Source organism: Mustela nivalis, assembly GCF_964662115.1.
Source record: "Mustela nivalis genome assembly, chromosome: 2".
Taxonomy (NCBI): domain Eukaryota; kingdom Metazoa; phylum Chordata; class Mammalia; order Carnivora; family Mustelidae; genus Mustela; species Mustela nivalis.
Genome location: NC_139021.1, coordinates 3,595,713 through 3,612,709, shown reverse-complemented (window position 1 = coordinate 3,612,709; position 16,997 = coordinate 3,595,713). Strand labels below are relative to the sequence as shown.

Here is a 16,997-nt window from a genome sequence, read left to right as displayed (position 1 = left end):
GTAACTAGATTCCTCTAGAGACTTCATCGCCTGCCGAAGCAGGGACACAGCCTCCTCCTCACACCAGGGCCTCCTGGAAAAGGCGGTCGGCTCCCTGAGGACCAAGGCTCTGAGCCTCTCCTGCGTGCTACTGTGTCCCCAGCCCCAAACACAGGGAGGTTTTGACAATCCTGGTGACACGCTCATGGCCGTCCAGTAAGTCAGGACTGGCGCTAAGGGCTGAGGCCCAAACCCAGGTCCTTCCATCACACCAGGCGACACTGCCTTCGGTGTTCCTACCAGCCACCTCCTTGTCCCCCGTTTCTGGCCCAGAGCTCCAGAATCAAGTGCTGAAGGCACAGAGGGCAGGAGACCCACAGGTTCTTGCTGACGGGCCTGCAGCCCACCCTGGCCACCCACCGGACAAGGCCGCCACAAACCAGCCTAACAGCCCGCAGGTCCCAGGAACCACGTAGCTCACGGCAGCGCGGGCCTTGGCGGCGGGCAGGGCCGGGCTTGTGGCACCTTCTGTGGCTGCACCTCTGTTCCTGCTGTCAAGACACACGTACAGAGAGAAGGGTGGGTCCCCGTGAGCACCCCTCCTAGACCAGAGAGGCGTAGGGGTGCCTGGAGTCCTATGGCACGTAGACGCCTCATGGCTCTGAGCCCTGGGTTCCCAACGTGACAGAGTGGACGGGCTCTCGCCAATCTCGCCATCCAGCCCACGGCTACCGCATCACCATGGCGCTCTGCTCTCACCCTCTTGCATGGCACGTTCTTCATAGAGAACCAGCGATGAACCCTGGACATACCAGGGTGAAGAGTCGGTAGGAAGGGGTCAACTCTCTAGAAAAGGGAATGCCGAACCTCGTCGGCACGCAGCTTTGCCGCAAGCCCCTAAGAGGCATCCCCAGCCCGAGACAGTGATCCCCACCGCTGTGTCCGAGCACATCTCCCTCCGGGGAGCGCAATGGCAGGGAGGCCACACGCGCTTGGCCGGTTCAGGCCCCCCGCGGAGACCGGGACCAGCTTCTGCAGGCGAAACTACAAACCCACACTCACGATGGAGGGGGAGGGAAGGTTAGGTGGGGAGGAGACACCAGGCGCTTGACCCCCAGGGCTGAGCTCCCGTGGTCTGCTGTGATTTTGGAAATGTGCAGTTTTCGGCCCCACCCGGAGGACGCGCAGGGCCTGCAGGGAGAGGAGGGGGACCCGCTACAAGCCGAGGAGCCCGTCCTCGGCCGTAACTGCCGTCTGCGGGAGCAGGGGCTCCGCGGCTGCTTCTCTCCAGCAGCCGAGCGGCATCAACAGACCAGGGCTGACTCGCCAGCGAAGGGCCTTGGGGAGAAGGAAGGGTGTTGTCGGGAGCTGCCCGAGGAAGGTCAGGAGGCTGCGTCTTTGAAGTTGGCTTCGCTGTTCGAGGTCTGGCTTCAAAGTGGCCCGGAGGCCAGCGCCTCGTCAAGGATTGCTTCCTTCTCGGGTCCGCAAACAGGAAGGAGCTATTTTTCCCCAAACCTCAGTACTGCAGCCAAAGCTGACCCACATTCGCTTCCAGACATTCTTACTTCCCACGAAATGAAACAGCTTCATTCCAAACACTTTCCTCTGAGCATGTGCTCTGTGTTTCTTTAGCACATGCAGAACAACACGGTTAAGACAAACACTGAGGGTAAAGCACGGCAAGGCCGATGCCCTACCCCTGCGAGGCGGGGGCCTAGGAACAGGGGCAGGTCAGGGGGAAGCCGCCGGGGTCCGGTCCGCCAGCATGGGAACCCGGCATGCCATGCAGGAGGCAAGTCAACCTTGAGGCCCGCTCACACGGGGACCCCATGAGAGCGCTCGGCCCGGAGTGTCTCCCTGCACAGAACGCCTCCGGCAAGACTGTCATTGGAGGCACAAGAGAATGAACCCCAGAACAGGAGGCCTGAGCCAAGGTCACTCAGATCTGGAAGCCACAGCTTCTCCATCCAGACCACGCAGACCTGATGGCTCTCAGCTGGGGTGGGGACGGCTCAGACACAAGTGCCTGTGAGTGACATCACCTGAGTGAGACTGTCAGGCCACCTGGCCTGCCTGGCCCCCCACCGGCTCAGCTACGCCCCACCTCGAGCGAGCACAGCCCATTCTCCTCCCCCAGCTGGTGGGCAGCCCCGTGTGCAGCAGTTCCGGGAAAATGGCCCAGATCCCGCCGACTTCATGGTGTCCTATGTGGGGCAAGTTGTCAAATGTGAGCTTCTCTGCTGGCCAAAGGGGAAATGGCTCTGCCTCTGGAGGGTTCCCAAATGCTAGCCCCAGAGGCTACAGGGAGGGGCCCCCTAACCTCCGTCTCCAGACCATCCAACACCCCCATGGCCCCACTGAGATGCGGCCACGTGAGGATGGCCCTTTCTGCTGGCCTGTCCTCCTCCCACAACCCAGTTTGCCGGCCTGACTTGGTCTCATCTGGGCCAGGACACCCCCACGGCAGGGACAAGGGACCTCCCCAACCTCCTGGCAGGTGCCAGGAGCAAGGACGCCCCCTCCGCTGACCAGGAAGCTCCCGACACCCCGCCTGAGGCCAGGAGCCGGAAGGCCAAGCCCTGCTCCCGTCTCAGCAGACGAAACTACTGGCAAAGTACCCCGTGGCTCATCTTGTGGCTCATCTTTTCCACGAGAAAGAGCCGCAGGAGTTGAGCTTAACAGCAAGCTGTGGAGCCAGCAAGGGACAAGGCTCCCAAGTCCCCTTCAGCTCTGAGTCCCTGGCCTGGCTGCGCCCAGCACTGGCCCTCCTGATGCTCCTCCCTGCGATAAAGGAACCGGTATGCGTGAGGAAAGCTGCTGCCCGTGGCCTCGCCTCCACACAAAGGGTGTACAGGGCGCCCCAGGAGAAGCACCTCCTACAGCGATAGGCTCCCCGTCCTCTGCAGGGGAAGCCCCAGGCGGATCTGCGCCTTGAGCATGGCCTGAAGGCAGTGACGCGCCAGGCCCTAGTGGGACTCAGCCTCTGTGTGGGGCGGAGCCAACGTCAGGAGCCGGAGAGCAGGGCAGGCACGGCACCTGCTCCCCATTCCGGCATCCGGGTCAGGCCTGTTCTGAACGTGCCCTTGACTTCCACGCCTGCAGAAGATGCTTCCTCTTTTGCAAAAGGCTGAGGGGGCAAACTCGTCAATGCAGAGGAGGGAGGACCACCCCAACCACCACTGCACATACCCCGGGCTCCCCGTCACCTGAGCAGCCTTGGTTTGAAGGCTGCCGCTAAAAATATGCACACGACCAAGGAGCCTGGGAGGGGCCTGTCTGAGCTCGGCCACAGGCCTGGTGCTCCCACAGATTCAGATGAGGGGCCACAGCCACTTTGCTTTGCCCAGGACTGCCAGAAAGCCCTGTGCTTCCCAGCCGGGACTCAATCATCAGAGGCCCAGGGACAGTGTCACCTGCTGGTGGGACCCTAAATGCCGTGCCTACCCTGAGCAGCCATCAGTCCAGGCTCCGCCCCTCTGCACAGGGCACATGGGGCCTGCATTTGAGCTACTGAAGGACAAGTCTTCTTCCCCTAAAAATGCCTTGTAGGGTCCCCGGAGAAAAGCAGGTCGTACATAGACACATTTTTTCCCAGGCTGGCTGCTGATCCTCACAGCCGTCTCCGGGGCTTACACCAAGACAGTTGCTAAGGTCGCAGAGTCCACGGGGAGGTGGAGGTGGGGGAGCTGGGGCCACAGTCCGGGAGGAGCTGGCACTGCTGGTCTCCCGCCCCAAGGCTGAGCACGAGGATGGCCCCGGCGTACTGCCATCCCCTACGCTTCTCCATGCGACTGGGCACCACCTCGCGTCAGATATCGGCAGGTGTCCTTGCTCCCTTCCCTGTGGAAGCCACACTGTGCTCACCGGAGCTCAGCAGGCCCAAGGCCCGGGCGTGAGTTCTCAGGGAGCAGCTGCAGGAGCCCAGCTGCACGACAGGGACTTGGAGGCCTGGAGCAGACCTGGCCGGGAGACCTCGGGCGAGTCACCTCACCTGGCTGGCTGCCCCGGGGTTGCCATTTGTAAAACAGGGACAGTGTCCCCCAGCAGGGCCCTTGCAAGGCTCTGATGCAACACGGACATGGAAGGCCTTCACCAGCTGCGCACAGGGTGCACAGGCCCCCACCCCCAGGGACTGAGGACGTGGGTGCTGGTGTTGGGCGCGCTCTCCCACAAAGTGGGAAGCTAGAGAGGCAGACTGAAATGCCCCTCCTGGCTTTAGCACAACCCGGATCCTGAAATTCACCGTCTTATTTAAGGTGCAGCAGACACCTAGGGCAATGCAGCAGAGTCCACGCCCCGTGGCTGGCCCTAGACAGTGAGCCAATGCCAGCTCTGTGACTCCTCGGCCAGAGACTGCACAGCCCCTGGCCCCACCTCTGTGTGTGTGTGTGTTGGGGGTCACTCTGTCCGCAGGCCCAGCAGGTGTGGGCAAGGTGGGTGGCAGAGGGTGAGCCAGTGAGCCCTGAGGTGCTGAGCACCAGCACTGCCTCCCCATCCTCCCTCCGCCAGGAGCTTTCTCACCACAGCACTGGAAAGATCCCCGCTGCCAGGGTTCTGGTACTGGAGCAAAAATTCTAGGCAGATGGCAAGGGCTTTGGAAGCCAAGTCCAGTATAACTAACACTCGTGGCCTCCAACCTGGGTGGGGGCGGGTCATGGACCCCGTCCCCCAGGGGCCTGCCCCATGTACTGGTGACAAGGGTGACGCATGCCGGTAGTTGTTCCCCTCGGTGAAGCGCTCTTGGTGTCCACAAGCCAGGGGGAGTGGCAGACACCAGCAGTGTGGGATGCTGAAAACAGTATCAACAGGTCCAAGACATGGTCACACCACAGAACCCTTGTCTGTAGGAAATGTGTATCAGTGAATCTGGGGATGATGGCGGATTGGGCCACTTACTCTAAAATGGTGCAGGAAAAAGACTCTCACTACCGCCTCTGAACTGTTCTGCAAGTCTGGGCACAATTACAAAATTACCTCTTTGTTTTTCTTTAAACAGGGGTGTAGTGCCGTGGAATGTCTGGTTAGAAGTCATCACAGCCAGGCCTGAAATCCAGCTGTGGGCCACTAGCTCGCTGTGGGATCCTGGGAAGTGTGATGTGATGGGAGAGATGTGGATTTCAAGATTTCGAGACTGGGACACTTTGCCACTCACAGGCTGAATGGTTCGCACATGCTTTCCATTTCCTCTGACCTGAAACACAGGAATAACACTACCCACTTCGGAGACACCATGAGGACTACCTCATCTGGGCCTTTGGCAATGTTTATTCAGGAGGCACTAAATGTTCCGGTTACCGATCTGGAAATACAGTGAAGAACAGATCCTTCCTCGATGGGGCGGATAGCCCAGCAGGCATGGAGAGACGCACAAGGACAAAAAGCTGCGTATATAATGAGCTCTCAGAGAATGGTAAGGACCACGAGCAAGAACACAGCAGGTAAGGCCTTAGAAGGTGGTGGGCGGGGGGGTGGTCAGACAAGAGAAGTAGGAGATTTTAGGAAGAAAGTGGCAGAAGAATAAAATCATCACAGAAAACAAAACAAAAAAACACAGACCACAAAAGTCAAGATAAAAGGCTGTAAAAACAAAATGTGTAACAGAATGTAGAGAAAAGACCAACATAGGTGCCATATCAGGGAAGGCAAATGGCCTACACTCACCTACTAATGCAACACACTCTACAGCTGGGTCACAACCCATGTTCAACTCCAGGCTTCATCTAAGAGAACCACATGGGAAAAAAGGAAATCTGAAATGTTTAAGATAGAATGATAGGCAAAGGCATACCAGCCAAACAAGATGCAAGCAGGGTCGAGAGTTACAGTATCAGACGAAGCAACAAACACAGAAGGAGACAGAGAAGGGTACTTCAGAATGAGCGCAAGGGGGACATCTATGCACCAAGGATGACCCATACTCATGCTGCATGAACTACAGGACACAGGGCCACCAAGTAAATGGACAGAAGTCCCCTCAGGCTAAAGAGAACCCGCAGACCAGTGGGGGTAATTCATCTCTGAAAGTCTATGGCGGGTCAAATAAGTGAGGGTCCTAAAGACCTCAGCAATGTAATCAATGAGGGGAGGTTAACAGATACATTTTGTAACTCACCATATTTAAAACAAGGCATATGCCATCCTTTTAAATGTCTGTGAAGTGGTCACACAAAATGACAAAGAAACCTCGGTAAACTCTCGGAGGTGAAAATATCACTAAACTGATTACAAGGCCATTACATTAGAAAGCCAGAATGAATGCAGGAAACAAAACAAAACAAAACATGTAGATTTTAAACAACTCTTGGGACAAAAATGAAACCAACTAAAATTGCAAAATTCCTAAAAAAATCATCCATGAAAGTGTTAAATATCAGAACACAGGAACACAGGTAATGCAGTAATTGCAGGAAAATTCATAGTCTTAAATAATTATAGAAATAGTAGGAAATTTTAAGTAAATAGATTAAATATCCAGCTAATTCAGAGAGGACAACTAACATGGTGAGCCCCCATAAAGCAGAAAGAAGATGGGGACAGAATTAGAGAGAAGAGATGAGATGAGATGAGATGAGATGAGATGAGATGAGATGAGAACCGACCATCGGAGTCAACCATATACTAGCCAGCCAAATCAAGAAAGAGAAGAGGAAGCAAAATTATAGAAAAGAAACAGAAGTGGAGAAATGACTCCAGGAGAAGAAGCAGTCAGATATCATTGGAAATTTAATTTTTAGAAAATTTACTCTTTCTGAAGTTCTATAAAAATATGAAAGCTGGGATGCCTGGGTGGCTCAGCCCATTAAGTGTCTGCCTTTGGCTCAGGTCATGATCCCAGGGTCCTGGGATCGAGCCCTCCATCAGGCTCCGTCCTCAGCGGAGAGCCTGCTTCTCCCTCCAGCTTCCATTTCCCCTTGTGCTCTTTCTCATTCTTTCTCTCGACGTCTCTAACAAATAAATAAGCAAAATCTTTTAAAAAATAAATAAAAATCAGAAAGCTATTCCACAGGCACAGAGTTCTGACTTTGCAAGACAGAAAAGGTAGAGATCGGCTGTGCAACAAAATGAATACAGTTAACATGGCCAGGCTGTATGGTCAGGATGGCTCATTTATGTGTTTTTATCCCAATTTTAAATAAAGAAACAAGAGAGAAAAACAAGAGAGAAATAAAGTGAGTTCCTCTGTCCATTGGAGTGCCGGGGGCTGCGGAGGTCGCTGCGTGCCAGTCGGTGTGGAGAGGAGAAGTGGAGATTCTGGGGTGCATCCAAGGGCACGAGGGGACAGGGGCAGGGCTGGGGCAAGGCCTGAAGGCCTGGGATGGGACCCCAGGTCAGCGTGGTCGGGGCTGCGGCTTCCCATGTGCCTCTCGTCTCCAGCTGGGAACTGTCCTGTGAACTGGTGGGGTGCAGGCTGCCCCTCTGGTCAGGAGGACAAGGCAGGTTGCAGAGCCCAGCATGCTCCTCGACCATCTGTCTAGGGGCTGGTTCCAGTCCCTTCCATCGGTACCGGTCGTGGTGACTAATGAGGCTGAACTGATTCCAGGGTCCCCGTGCGTCCTTCTACCACTGTTGGGTGGCGACGCTTTCGTAGCTTCCTAGGTACATCAGTGATGGGCTGTGCTTTCCTGGACTGCCCGCAAAGGCAGATTAAGTGTTGGCTACGTTACATGGGGGCATTTTTCCGTGCACACCCGCCAGTCAGCATCCCGTGAGCCCTGCTGTAAGCTCTGGCCCTGAGCTGTGGTGAGCAGGCCATGTGCGCACACACGAGGGTGGCAGGTCTAGGAAGCAGCAGACACATGAGACGGCTGTGGGGACACCCGCTGCCCTGCCTCGGGGAGCAGCACGCCCTCACATGTGGGGAGCAGGACACAGTGTCCAGCCCACGCAAGTCTGGGAGGTCCTCACCGCTATTCCCCGTTTATAAAGTAGGAAATATTCAGGAGTTTCTGTTCCCTAAGGTTACATGGAAAATGTGGATTTTTGGACTGAGGGTTTTGTCCATTCATTCCGTAGATACGTGTCTCCTGACTCTGCTCCGTGCCGGACACTGTCCCAGGTGCTGGGGACCCACATGTGAGTTAAACTCCAGTCCTGCCTTCCAGACGCACCCGGTCTGATGCAGGTGGTGGTCCCTTAGCAGACCACGAGCATGCAGCCTTATGTGTGCCAGGTAGGAGCCCATGCAAGCCAGTGTGTGTGTGTGATTTACGCAACAATGAACATCTCAGAACAACCAAGACCTCCAAGAGCAGCACAAGGGCTAAGCTACCTTGCATCCGCTGGATGAAATTATTATGTGGCCTCTAACAGCACGCACGAGACATGCCCATAACATGAGGAATCCTTGTGTTGTGTCAAGTAAGGGGGGAGGAAAGGGCACCAAACACAAACCTGGCATGAACACCTCTATGGACAAAATTTAAATTTTGAGGGCAGCAAAAAGGCTTAGAAGTACACAAAAATTCAGTGAAATAGAGGTTCTCCAGGGGAGTGGGAAAGGGTGATTCTTTTCTCTCCAACTTTTCTGATTTTCCACAGCGAGAATATATTACTTTGATCAAGTGACCTGGTGGAAAGGTCAAGATTCCAGTGTGAGGGCATCTGCCGTTGAACCTGGATGGATCACCTCCCAGTGGGGCAGGTGCTGGACAGAATCCCTGACCCAGCTGAGCCGCGGCGTCCTCCTCTGGAGAAGGACAGGCACAGTGTGCAGGGGCATCAGAAGTGACAACATGAGGCAGCTCACGCCCTCCCAGTAAGGCCTCTGGGCACAAATGCCTCGCGGGTCCTAGGATTATTTTTTTTAAAGCCACGTACCCCTCCAGGAAAATGTTATTAACCCCTGTGTCATCAACCAATATACCGGCGTGCCCACGAGGCATGTAGGACAGCAGACCCAAAGGCTGTTAACAAACAGAAGAGCTAAACGCCCATAAAGACTCCAGCGCAAATGCAGGGCCTCCTGCTGGGCTCTGCAGGGAGTCTGGACCCTCCTGGGCTCACCCCAGGGGGTGGCTGCCACTGACTGTCTGGGCCTCGGGGAAGTTCTTCTGAGCGACAGAATGCGGGAACACATGGTTTATTTTATTTTGTTGCACAGGTCTTGGGCCTGTGCCAGCCCTGGAGGCGGGAGGATCTGGGCGTCTGACCCTGCTCGGCTGTCCACATCTGGGGGACGTAGCTAGCCGTACCTGAGAGCTAGGACACTCCAACCCAGGCAAGTGTCTGGGGGCCCAGAAAAGCCTCCAGAGGCACAAACACTGACCCCAGAGACGGCCCCCCCTTCCTTCCAGCCCAAGTGTGGTCCCCTCGGTGCTGCCGCATCGGCCACTCACGGGACTCCCACCGGGCTTCATGCAAAGGAGCAGGGAGACCGGCGGGGAGTGGGGTCTCCCATGTGGCAAGGGGGTCCCACAAACTGACGGAAAGCAGGGTAAGGCCTGCAGAAGGGCCCATGGCCCTGGGACGATTCCCTTGTGTTTGTCGCACACAGAAGGGAGAGGATACACTAAGGAACCAGAGGAAAGACTTGACACTGATTTACAGTGACACCTGGGGTAAAACACAGCTGACTGCCGGCATCAGACCCAAAGCAGAGGAGATACTGAAATGACTTCCAGAAAGTAACACAGCCTCTCCCTTCAACGACTTAACGCTTGCTTTGTTGCTCAACAAGATACTTCCGCGGGTCTCAGGAAGGCGCAGAGCAGGGCCCACGCTGCCGTGCGATGGGCAGCAGACACTGGGCTGCACGGGTCTGGCTGCTCGCCGCAGGGAGCGCTCCCGGCGGAGGACCGAGGTCAGGCGCTTACCAAGCACGTGCTCCTCCGTGCCGACCCCGTGAGAGGCTGTCGGAGCTCCTCCAGCGAGGAGGCCGCCCCCTGGGCTTCCTCCCCACCACCCACTCCAGGTTCAGACACACAGGCAGAAGGCACGGCGCGGGGACCAGGGCACTGGCTGCCAAGGGCCATGTCAGACTCTGCCACGGCTGGAAGGTGAGGGCGTCTCGGCGCCCACCACCACGTGTGCATCTGAGGCTGCTGACGGGGTGCGCCTGAAGGGCCGTGCTCAGGGCAGACGCAGACCTGCCCCGGCCACCCCAGCCGGCCCCGCCGCCCTCGCCGCCCCAGCCACCCGCGGGAGAAGGCGCGTGCCCGGCCCGAGACGATGCGCGTGTACTCACCCCACTGCAAGGGGGCCAGCTGCAGGTGCTCCAGGACCAGCTGGTTCAGGAGGCCTTCCACGCTCGCCTCCCCTGTGCGCTTGAGAGAGGGGTGAGGGCTGGTCAAGGAAAACTCGGCTCCTGCTGGGCCCCGGGGTCAGGGGGAGGTCTTCTGGAAGCTTCTACAGATGCCCGGACAGCAAACCTCCCACAGCAGATCTAGGACCCCTCCTCCCAAATGAAGTCTAACCCACCACTGAGACCTGAGCTGGGCATGGAAAACAGGCACGTGAACATGCCCGGCGCCCCCCTCCCTCAACCCTAATCAGGTAAACCGCGCTACTGCCACTGTCGCATAAAGAAGGGGAAGCCGTCCAGCAGGAGTTCTTGGGCGGGGGGAGGCAGGTGGAAATATAAGAAACGGAAGTTGGCTTTTCCTTAATAAAATATGGCTCATTGCTCCATGTAACCAAATACGTTTCTGGACATGTGTCGGCTCCGTGCTGGCTTCACGTCTGTCGTGTTACACATCTAGATGTAATTACACATCTTATTATGAATGGGCTCACTTAGGCAGGTTCATAATGGAGGAAGTCACAGTCTCTCAGCAAGTATCAGCGGATGAAGAAACTGGGTTTAGAAATGCAGAAAACAGATGTCTCCTGGGCACTAATATTAAACAGTCAATGTGGCTCTCAGAAACAGATCTGCAAGCCTCTTTCCCTTTCCCTACATAAATTAAGGCCACAGAATTTAAGTTGTCATCCAAGGGAAGAATTTAGTCCCTGACATTCTTCCCCGATTAGGGAAGTGAGGAGGAAACCTGCTTCTTTCTGCCTTTAGCAAGTTAACTGCATTCAACGAGCACATGGCGTGTCTGACCCAGACAGGGAAGGAGACACGAGAAGAACACGGAACGGCTCACACACAAACTTGAAGCCGAGGGGCCTCCTCCTGGCAAGGATGACGGCGGGGAACGGGAGCCCGCACTCACCAAGCCCGAGGACAGCTGTATGGGGATGAAGCCGTGGGCAGAGTAGCTCAGGGCTAAGGCTGGGGGCACAGGGCCCCAGGGGAATGGGGACCAGAGGCCCTAGTCTCTCAGGCATGGGGCAGGGTGGATACAGAATCACAGGGGGCTCTGTGGAGTGTGGGCATGGCCCCCAAACATCCAGGCAAGCTAGCGAGGGCAGGGCCGGCCGCAGAGCCCAGTGACCTGCTAGAATCCCTGCCCCCCTCTGCACCCCAAAGTCCTTCTTGGCTCTTTTGGATTCTGTCAATCCTCCCAAAGACCATGTGCTCTCTCTGGACTCTGAGCCGCCCACATCTGTGCTCTCTGCCTCAGAATGCTTTTCCCTGCCCTGTTCCCTCCTGTCTTTGTTCATCCTTTGGCTGCCCAGCCTTCCCTGAGCCCCGTCCCTGCCCCGAAGGCCCCCAGGTGTCCCCCTCCTCCAGTGCTCAGCCTGGCCACCAGCCTGACATCTGCACAAGGGCCCAGCCCTGTGCCCGGAGCCCGCACCAGCGCCTGCTTCACAGAGCTGCTCAGTGCACTCTGTGTCATGAATAAACAGACTCAGGAGGGATAAACATCCTGGACAAGCGGGAGAGGAGTCCCGCTTCCATGCCCTCCAGAGCCCACAGCCCTCAACATGCAGCTCAGATGCTGGGACCCGGAATCTTCTCTCCCCCAAGCCCAGCGCCTGCCTCTTGCTGTGGCCCCTGCAGACACTGGGGCTTCCTCCGTGCCAAGCTCCCAGGTACTCGCGCTGCTTGCTCTAGTCCACGCCAACCTGACAGCAGCGGGGCAGAAGGGGGAGCAGGCTCATTCTAGCCACACTGAGCTCTCTGGCAGACCGGGAGCCACGCGGCAGTCCTGCAGCCCCGAGTAAGGGTGGCTGCCGCTGTCGCTGGAACGGCGGTGTCCAGATGCTCTCCACGGAGATCTGGGTCCGGGCACGGCCGCTGAGGAGCGCCAGGCCGTCTGCCTACATTCTCCGGGCCTGGTCCACCATCTGTTAATGTCCACGAGCTCCAGAGCAACACGAACTTCACACGAACGTCACAGGACTGTCCCGAGAATCAACGGACCAGCAGTCCTGGCCACCGGAAGCACAGCACAAAGGGCCCTACTGTGAGGGCTCGCCCCGCTCTCCTACTGTCCTTCCCTCGTCTCAGGGACTCGCTGCCCCTGCTGGCACCTCAGGCCCCTTCGGGGATCCTACCCCACCACAGGCAACTTACCAAAAAGCTTCCGGGGTAATTCGCTCCCTGAGGAGAATTCCCCAAATGCAGTCTTCGCCATCCCGCTACGCAGTCTACGGGTGCCGGAGTGAGAGCGGGACAGCTAGAGACTCCGCGCGGCCCCTGCAATGACCACGCGCGGTCCTGGGACACCCAGGGCATTAGGACGCGTGCGTTTACCTCCTTCGTTCACTGGGTCAACAAGGCGCTGCTGGCACGGACCCTGAGGGTAAGGCCCTACGTGTCTGGGGATCCCAGTGAGGACTGACCCGAGACTCAAGAAGCTCACAGGCTTGGGGGAAGACAAACCCGCGAACAGACGATGCTGGCCTCCAGCAATCCCCTCCTGGGTTGAGGGGGGGGGCACCCAAAACAAGTGACAGCAGGGACTCAAACAGATACTTGCAGCATGTGTGTATAGCGACATGCATCACAGGAGCCAAAAAGTGGAAGGAACCCGAGTGTCCGAGGTCACAGGGACAGACAAGCAACAAGCCATCTGGACACACAATGGAGTTTTATACCGCATCGAAAGGAAGGAAATGCCAGCCACACCACAGAGCGGAGGAGACCTGAAGACATGACCCTGAGATGTCGCTTGCTGGATGCCCCGGCCGCGGGCTCCCACTTCTTCGAGGACCCTGCCGTCCGCACGCTCATGGACACAGAAAGGAGGACGGTGAAGGCCGCAGCGTAGGCGCTTGTTCCTCCACTCTGGGGAAACCGAAGCCGCAAAGTGAGTGAGCCACAGCACCCACAGCTGACCCCAAGACACCACTGGCCTTGCCCCCCGAGAGGGGCCACGGGGCAGCTTTCCCGCCCAACCCCGAAGACACTCCGTCACCTGGTGTGTCACCACAGCTCGGTGAGGGGTGCCTACCCCTCGGCACGGGGGGTGGGGCGTAGTAACCGGCGGGGGAGGGAGCTGCCGGTTTCTGTCCTCCCAAGGGCAGCTACGCCCCTCGGGGAGACGGCGCCCTCGGCTCCATCACCTTGACAAACCGAATCTGGTGTTCCTCATGCGGAACCTGCACGGTAGTAACCGGCATCCGGGATGTGCTGGACCCCAGGGGTGCTTGCACGGCCCTGTCCAATCCAGGTCGGGACAGGGGCAGTCACTCCCTACAGGCACGCCCACGTCACGGGCAGGACTGGGCAGGCACCCAGGCCTCGGGACCCGCCCCCACTGCTGGGAGCCGGGGGTGCTGACACAGCCAGTGATGGGCTGACATGGGGAGGGAGGAGGTGTGCCAAGGCAGGCCTGGGCCTCATGTGGAGACTAATTCTGGTCAAGTCTCTTCCCACATCTTCCTGCCTACTCTTGTCCACTTGGCCCTGATCAGACTCACAGGTTGAGCTGGATGCCTGGTGGGTGGGGAGGGGGGCCCGAAGCCGCCTGCGCCTATTGGCTCTACTTTAAGACAATGGGGGAGATCTTGTCTTCGATACGACTCTGAGCTCCTAGAAGGTGATTCTCCCCAGAACCAGACATTAGGGCCCACAGTGCGGTTCAGTGACGCCTGCAGCTACCTGTGATTGGCTGCCTGGCTCCCCGGGAGGAACAGGGGCTCAGCCCGCCAGCCGGGCCACCTGTGTTCACAGCAGCTGAAGACAATGGGCTTTCTCAACACCAGCACCAGGTAACATTACCTGTGCAAACAGCCACTCTTCCGAGTAAATGGCAACCCACCCTCGGTTCCCAGAAATTTAATTTTCTCAAGAGGAATTGCTTCATATTAAGAATTTATTGGCTGGGAAGTTCTCGGTCTTTTATGAACACAGCACCGTACGGTGTTTAATTTCCATGGATAATGACTGAATGATTGTTTTTCTTCCTTTCCACCCACAGATCTGAATATCCTAATTTTAACACACGACACTCCATATTAAGTGACTTCTCAAGGTGAGGAGCAGGACAGGGAGAGAAACTCCTCGGGGAAGAGCGCGCGGCTTTCCCGGAGGGAGAAGGGAGCGCAGTGTCCCACACACATACGCACGCAGAGACCCACCCCAGGAGGGACAGGCACCTCACTGCACCCGAACCCCCTTCCCCTCCCGCCCGGCAGACTCCTACCCTGGCTTTCGGACCAGCAGCGTCGAACACCTTGCACACACACGCGCACACGACATCTCAACAGGGCTCTTCGTGGCTCTGCTTCAAGGATTACAGCCATTGGTGCCTCGATGTCCATCTCCCTGGCTGCCTCCGGAGCACCTTTCCTCATCTTTCAAGCGTCAGCATCCTGCACAATGCCCAGGACCCAGGGCATTGAGTGTGGAAATCACTTCACGAATGAAGCCTGTGTGCATATTTGCATGACGGCGGGCGTGGGGAAATGGGTGCTGTTCGTCAGAGACAGACCTCCACTGGTACGGGTGGCCCAGCACAGTCGCTGCTAGAGCGAGGAGAGTAGGACCCTCCGATGGGATGAGTCCAGCATCACCAGGGGACAGCTGCCGGAGCCCTCGGCACAGGGCCAGGCACGTGTGGCTATTACTGTCCAACACGTGAGGACAGAGTCTCAGAAAGGTTGGTGGGTTGCCTGCTGCGAGTGACCAATGGCCACGAGGCCTGGCCCATTGCCCAGCAACACGGGGGACTACCGGGGAGTGTGGCTGGGGTTCTTGGCCAACGTGAGCCCACCTGGTTGCAGACACTCCCAGGCTACGCCGGTCCAGTTCTGTGGACTCCTCTGTGGCCATCGCTCAGCACTGCAAGCCTGCCGCGGCCACCATGCGGCTGGTCGGCTTTCATGCTTGTTGCTCAATCGGCTGCAGCAGCACAACCCACCACCGCAGGGGCACACAGGCGTCATCCGTTCCAGGAGGACTCAGAAGCCTCTCACTTGGGGTGAGTCTCTGAGAGGGGATGTCTCCTCTCAGCCCCGGGCTGGGACTCCACTCTTCCAGTCCCTGAGCCAACAAGATCTATGGGGAGCAGGGTAAGGAAGGGCTCTTCTCCCTCCTGAGGGGAGTGACCCAGGATCAGGCCACTGCCAGCCCCAGTGAGAGCACAGACACTGTGATTGGGAGAAGTGGTGACCTTCCTGGGAGCCAGCACCTGGGCTGAGTCAGTCCCAAGCCTTCTGCCTACCACCCACTCAGGCCAGCATCCCCTGCTGCCATGGCCCCAGCAACACCCAGAGGGAACCTCCTGCTGGGGAAACACATCCCCTGGGGAGTGTGATGAAGACCTAGAGCCCAGGGACTGGCTGGGCAGTGGAGACAAGCAGTTGTGTTTGCCTTCTCTCCCTTTGTGACCACCATGTGAAGAGGTACTTTCTCTTTCCAAGAAAAGGTACCAAGCCCCCTTCCTAGCTCATAGCCGGGTCCTGGCAAAGCTCTCTGTGATTCATCGGCATCAAAGTGCTGGAGGGAAGTGGGAGTGCGTACGCGGCACCGGCAAAAGGAGGCGGCTTTCCTTTCTTCGGTTTGGGTTTCATCTAGGACCTGATAAGCCACATGACTCACAGGCACACAGAAATTCACCGGCAGAGTGGTGGCCAATTCCTAGTACAGGGAAGGCTCCCAGGTGAATTCCAAGTCTCAGACTAAAAGACACACATTGGGGTCCTGGAGAGCGGGACACAGAAGGGTATAGATGTCGGGAACACTCCTGTTGGGCGGGCTCTGTGGCAAGCACTTTCCGTGTTCCCTTCACCTGGTGGGAGGCAACAGTTGTGCCATGTAGACAGAGGAGGAGGATGGAGTGGGGATCCTCCCAGAGCGCCCCCCAACTCTGGCATGCTGGGGCTTCCCCACAGCATGCCTCCAGAAGGGAAAGATGACGTGCTCAATGACACTGTGACCGGATCAGCAAAAGTCCCGAAGCTTGAAACCCCCCATGATGGCAAAGCCATGTGAATGCAGGCACAAGACCACACTCCACTACTGGAAAGGGAGAAAGTTAGTTATGAGTATGCAAAGTTTTCCGAGGCATACAGTTCAGTGAAAAAACCATGATGCGAAACAGCACATACTTTTGTGTAAAAACAAACAAACAAAAGTCTATATATTACGTAGAGTTTCAGAGAGAAATTCTGAAATACATGGAAGGGATGAAGAAAAATGGGCATTTGGGGAGGACAGGCAAGAGGGGAACACTCTTTTTTAAGAAAAATTTGAACCATGTGCATATTTTACATATTTAAAATAAAAATTTTAGAAAAAATAAACAGTGCAGTTCTGCTGGAAGCAGTTGCAGACCTGATACAGGGTGGGCCCAATGACGGAGCTCCGAGGTCAGGGCTGAGAAAAGTCAACATGCCTCATCCCACCCGGAAGGAAGAGCTCAGCATGCAGGTGGACTGGCATATTTGGGCTTAATATGCACATTTTCATGTTTCTTTCTTCCCTGAGTCTTTCCAGGGGTGTAAAATGAAGACCTCAGAATATGGCATATTACTGCCTCTTATGAAAAAAAAAATATGCCAGACTTTCAAAGCAGATCACACCACGGTGCTTGCAAAATAGAAATAGCGCCTAATGAACGTGGCCAGGATGAGGAGCTTTGCGATGATTAGTTAGCGGGGCAGGTTAGCATGTGAGTAATTACAAAGTTGCCAAATGGCACTGGGGCTTTGGAAACCATTCCAGTAGTATATTTTTGTATTAA

General features: G+C 56.7%; 1 protein-coding gene across 2 annotated transcripts in view; it reads right to left on the bottom strand.

The window, feature by feature from the left end:
- TRAPPC9 (trafficking protein particle complex subunit 9) overlaps positions 1–16,997 on the bottom strand; it is a 491,769-nt gene that overhangs the window by 85,824 nt on the left and 388,948 nt on the right. For both annotated transcript variants that reach the window (XM_082720692.1, XM_082720693.1), the window contains one exon: positions 10,163–10,253. In XM_082720692.1, coding sequence (XP_082576818.1) covers positions 10,163–10,253 — 91 coding nt within the window. The remainder of the gene's footprint in view (positions 1–10,162; positions 10,254–16,997) is intronic.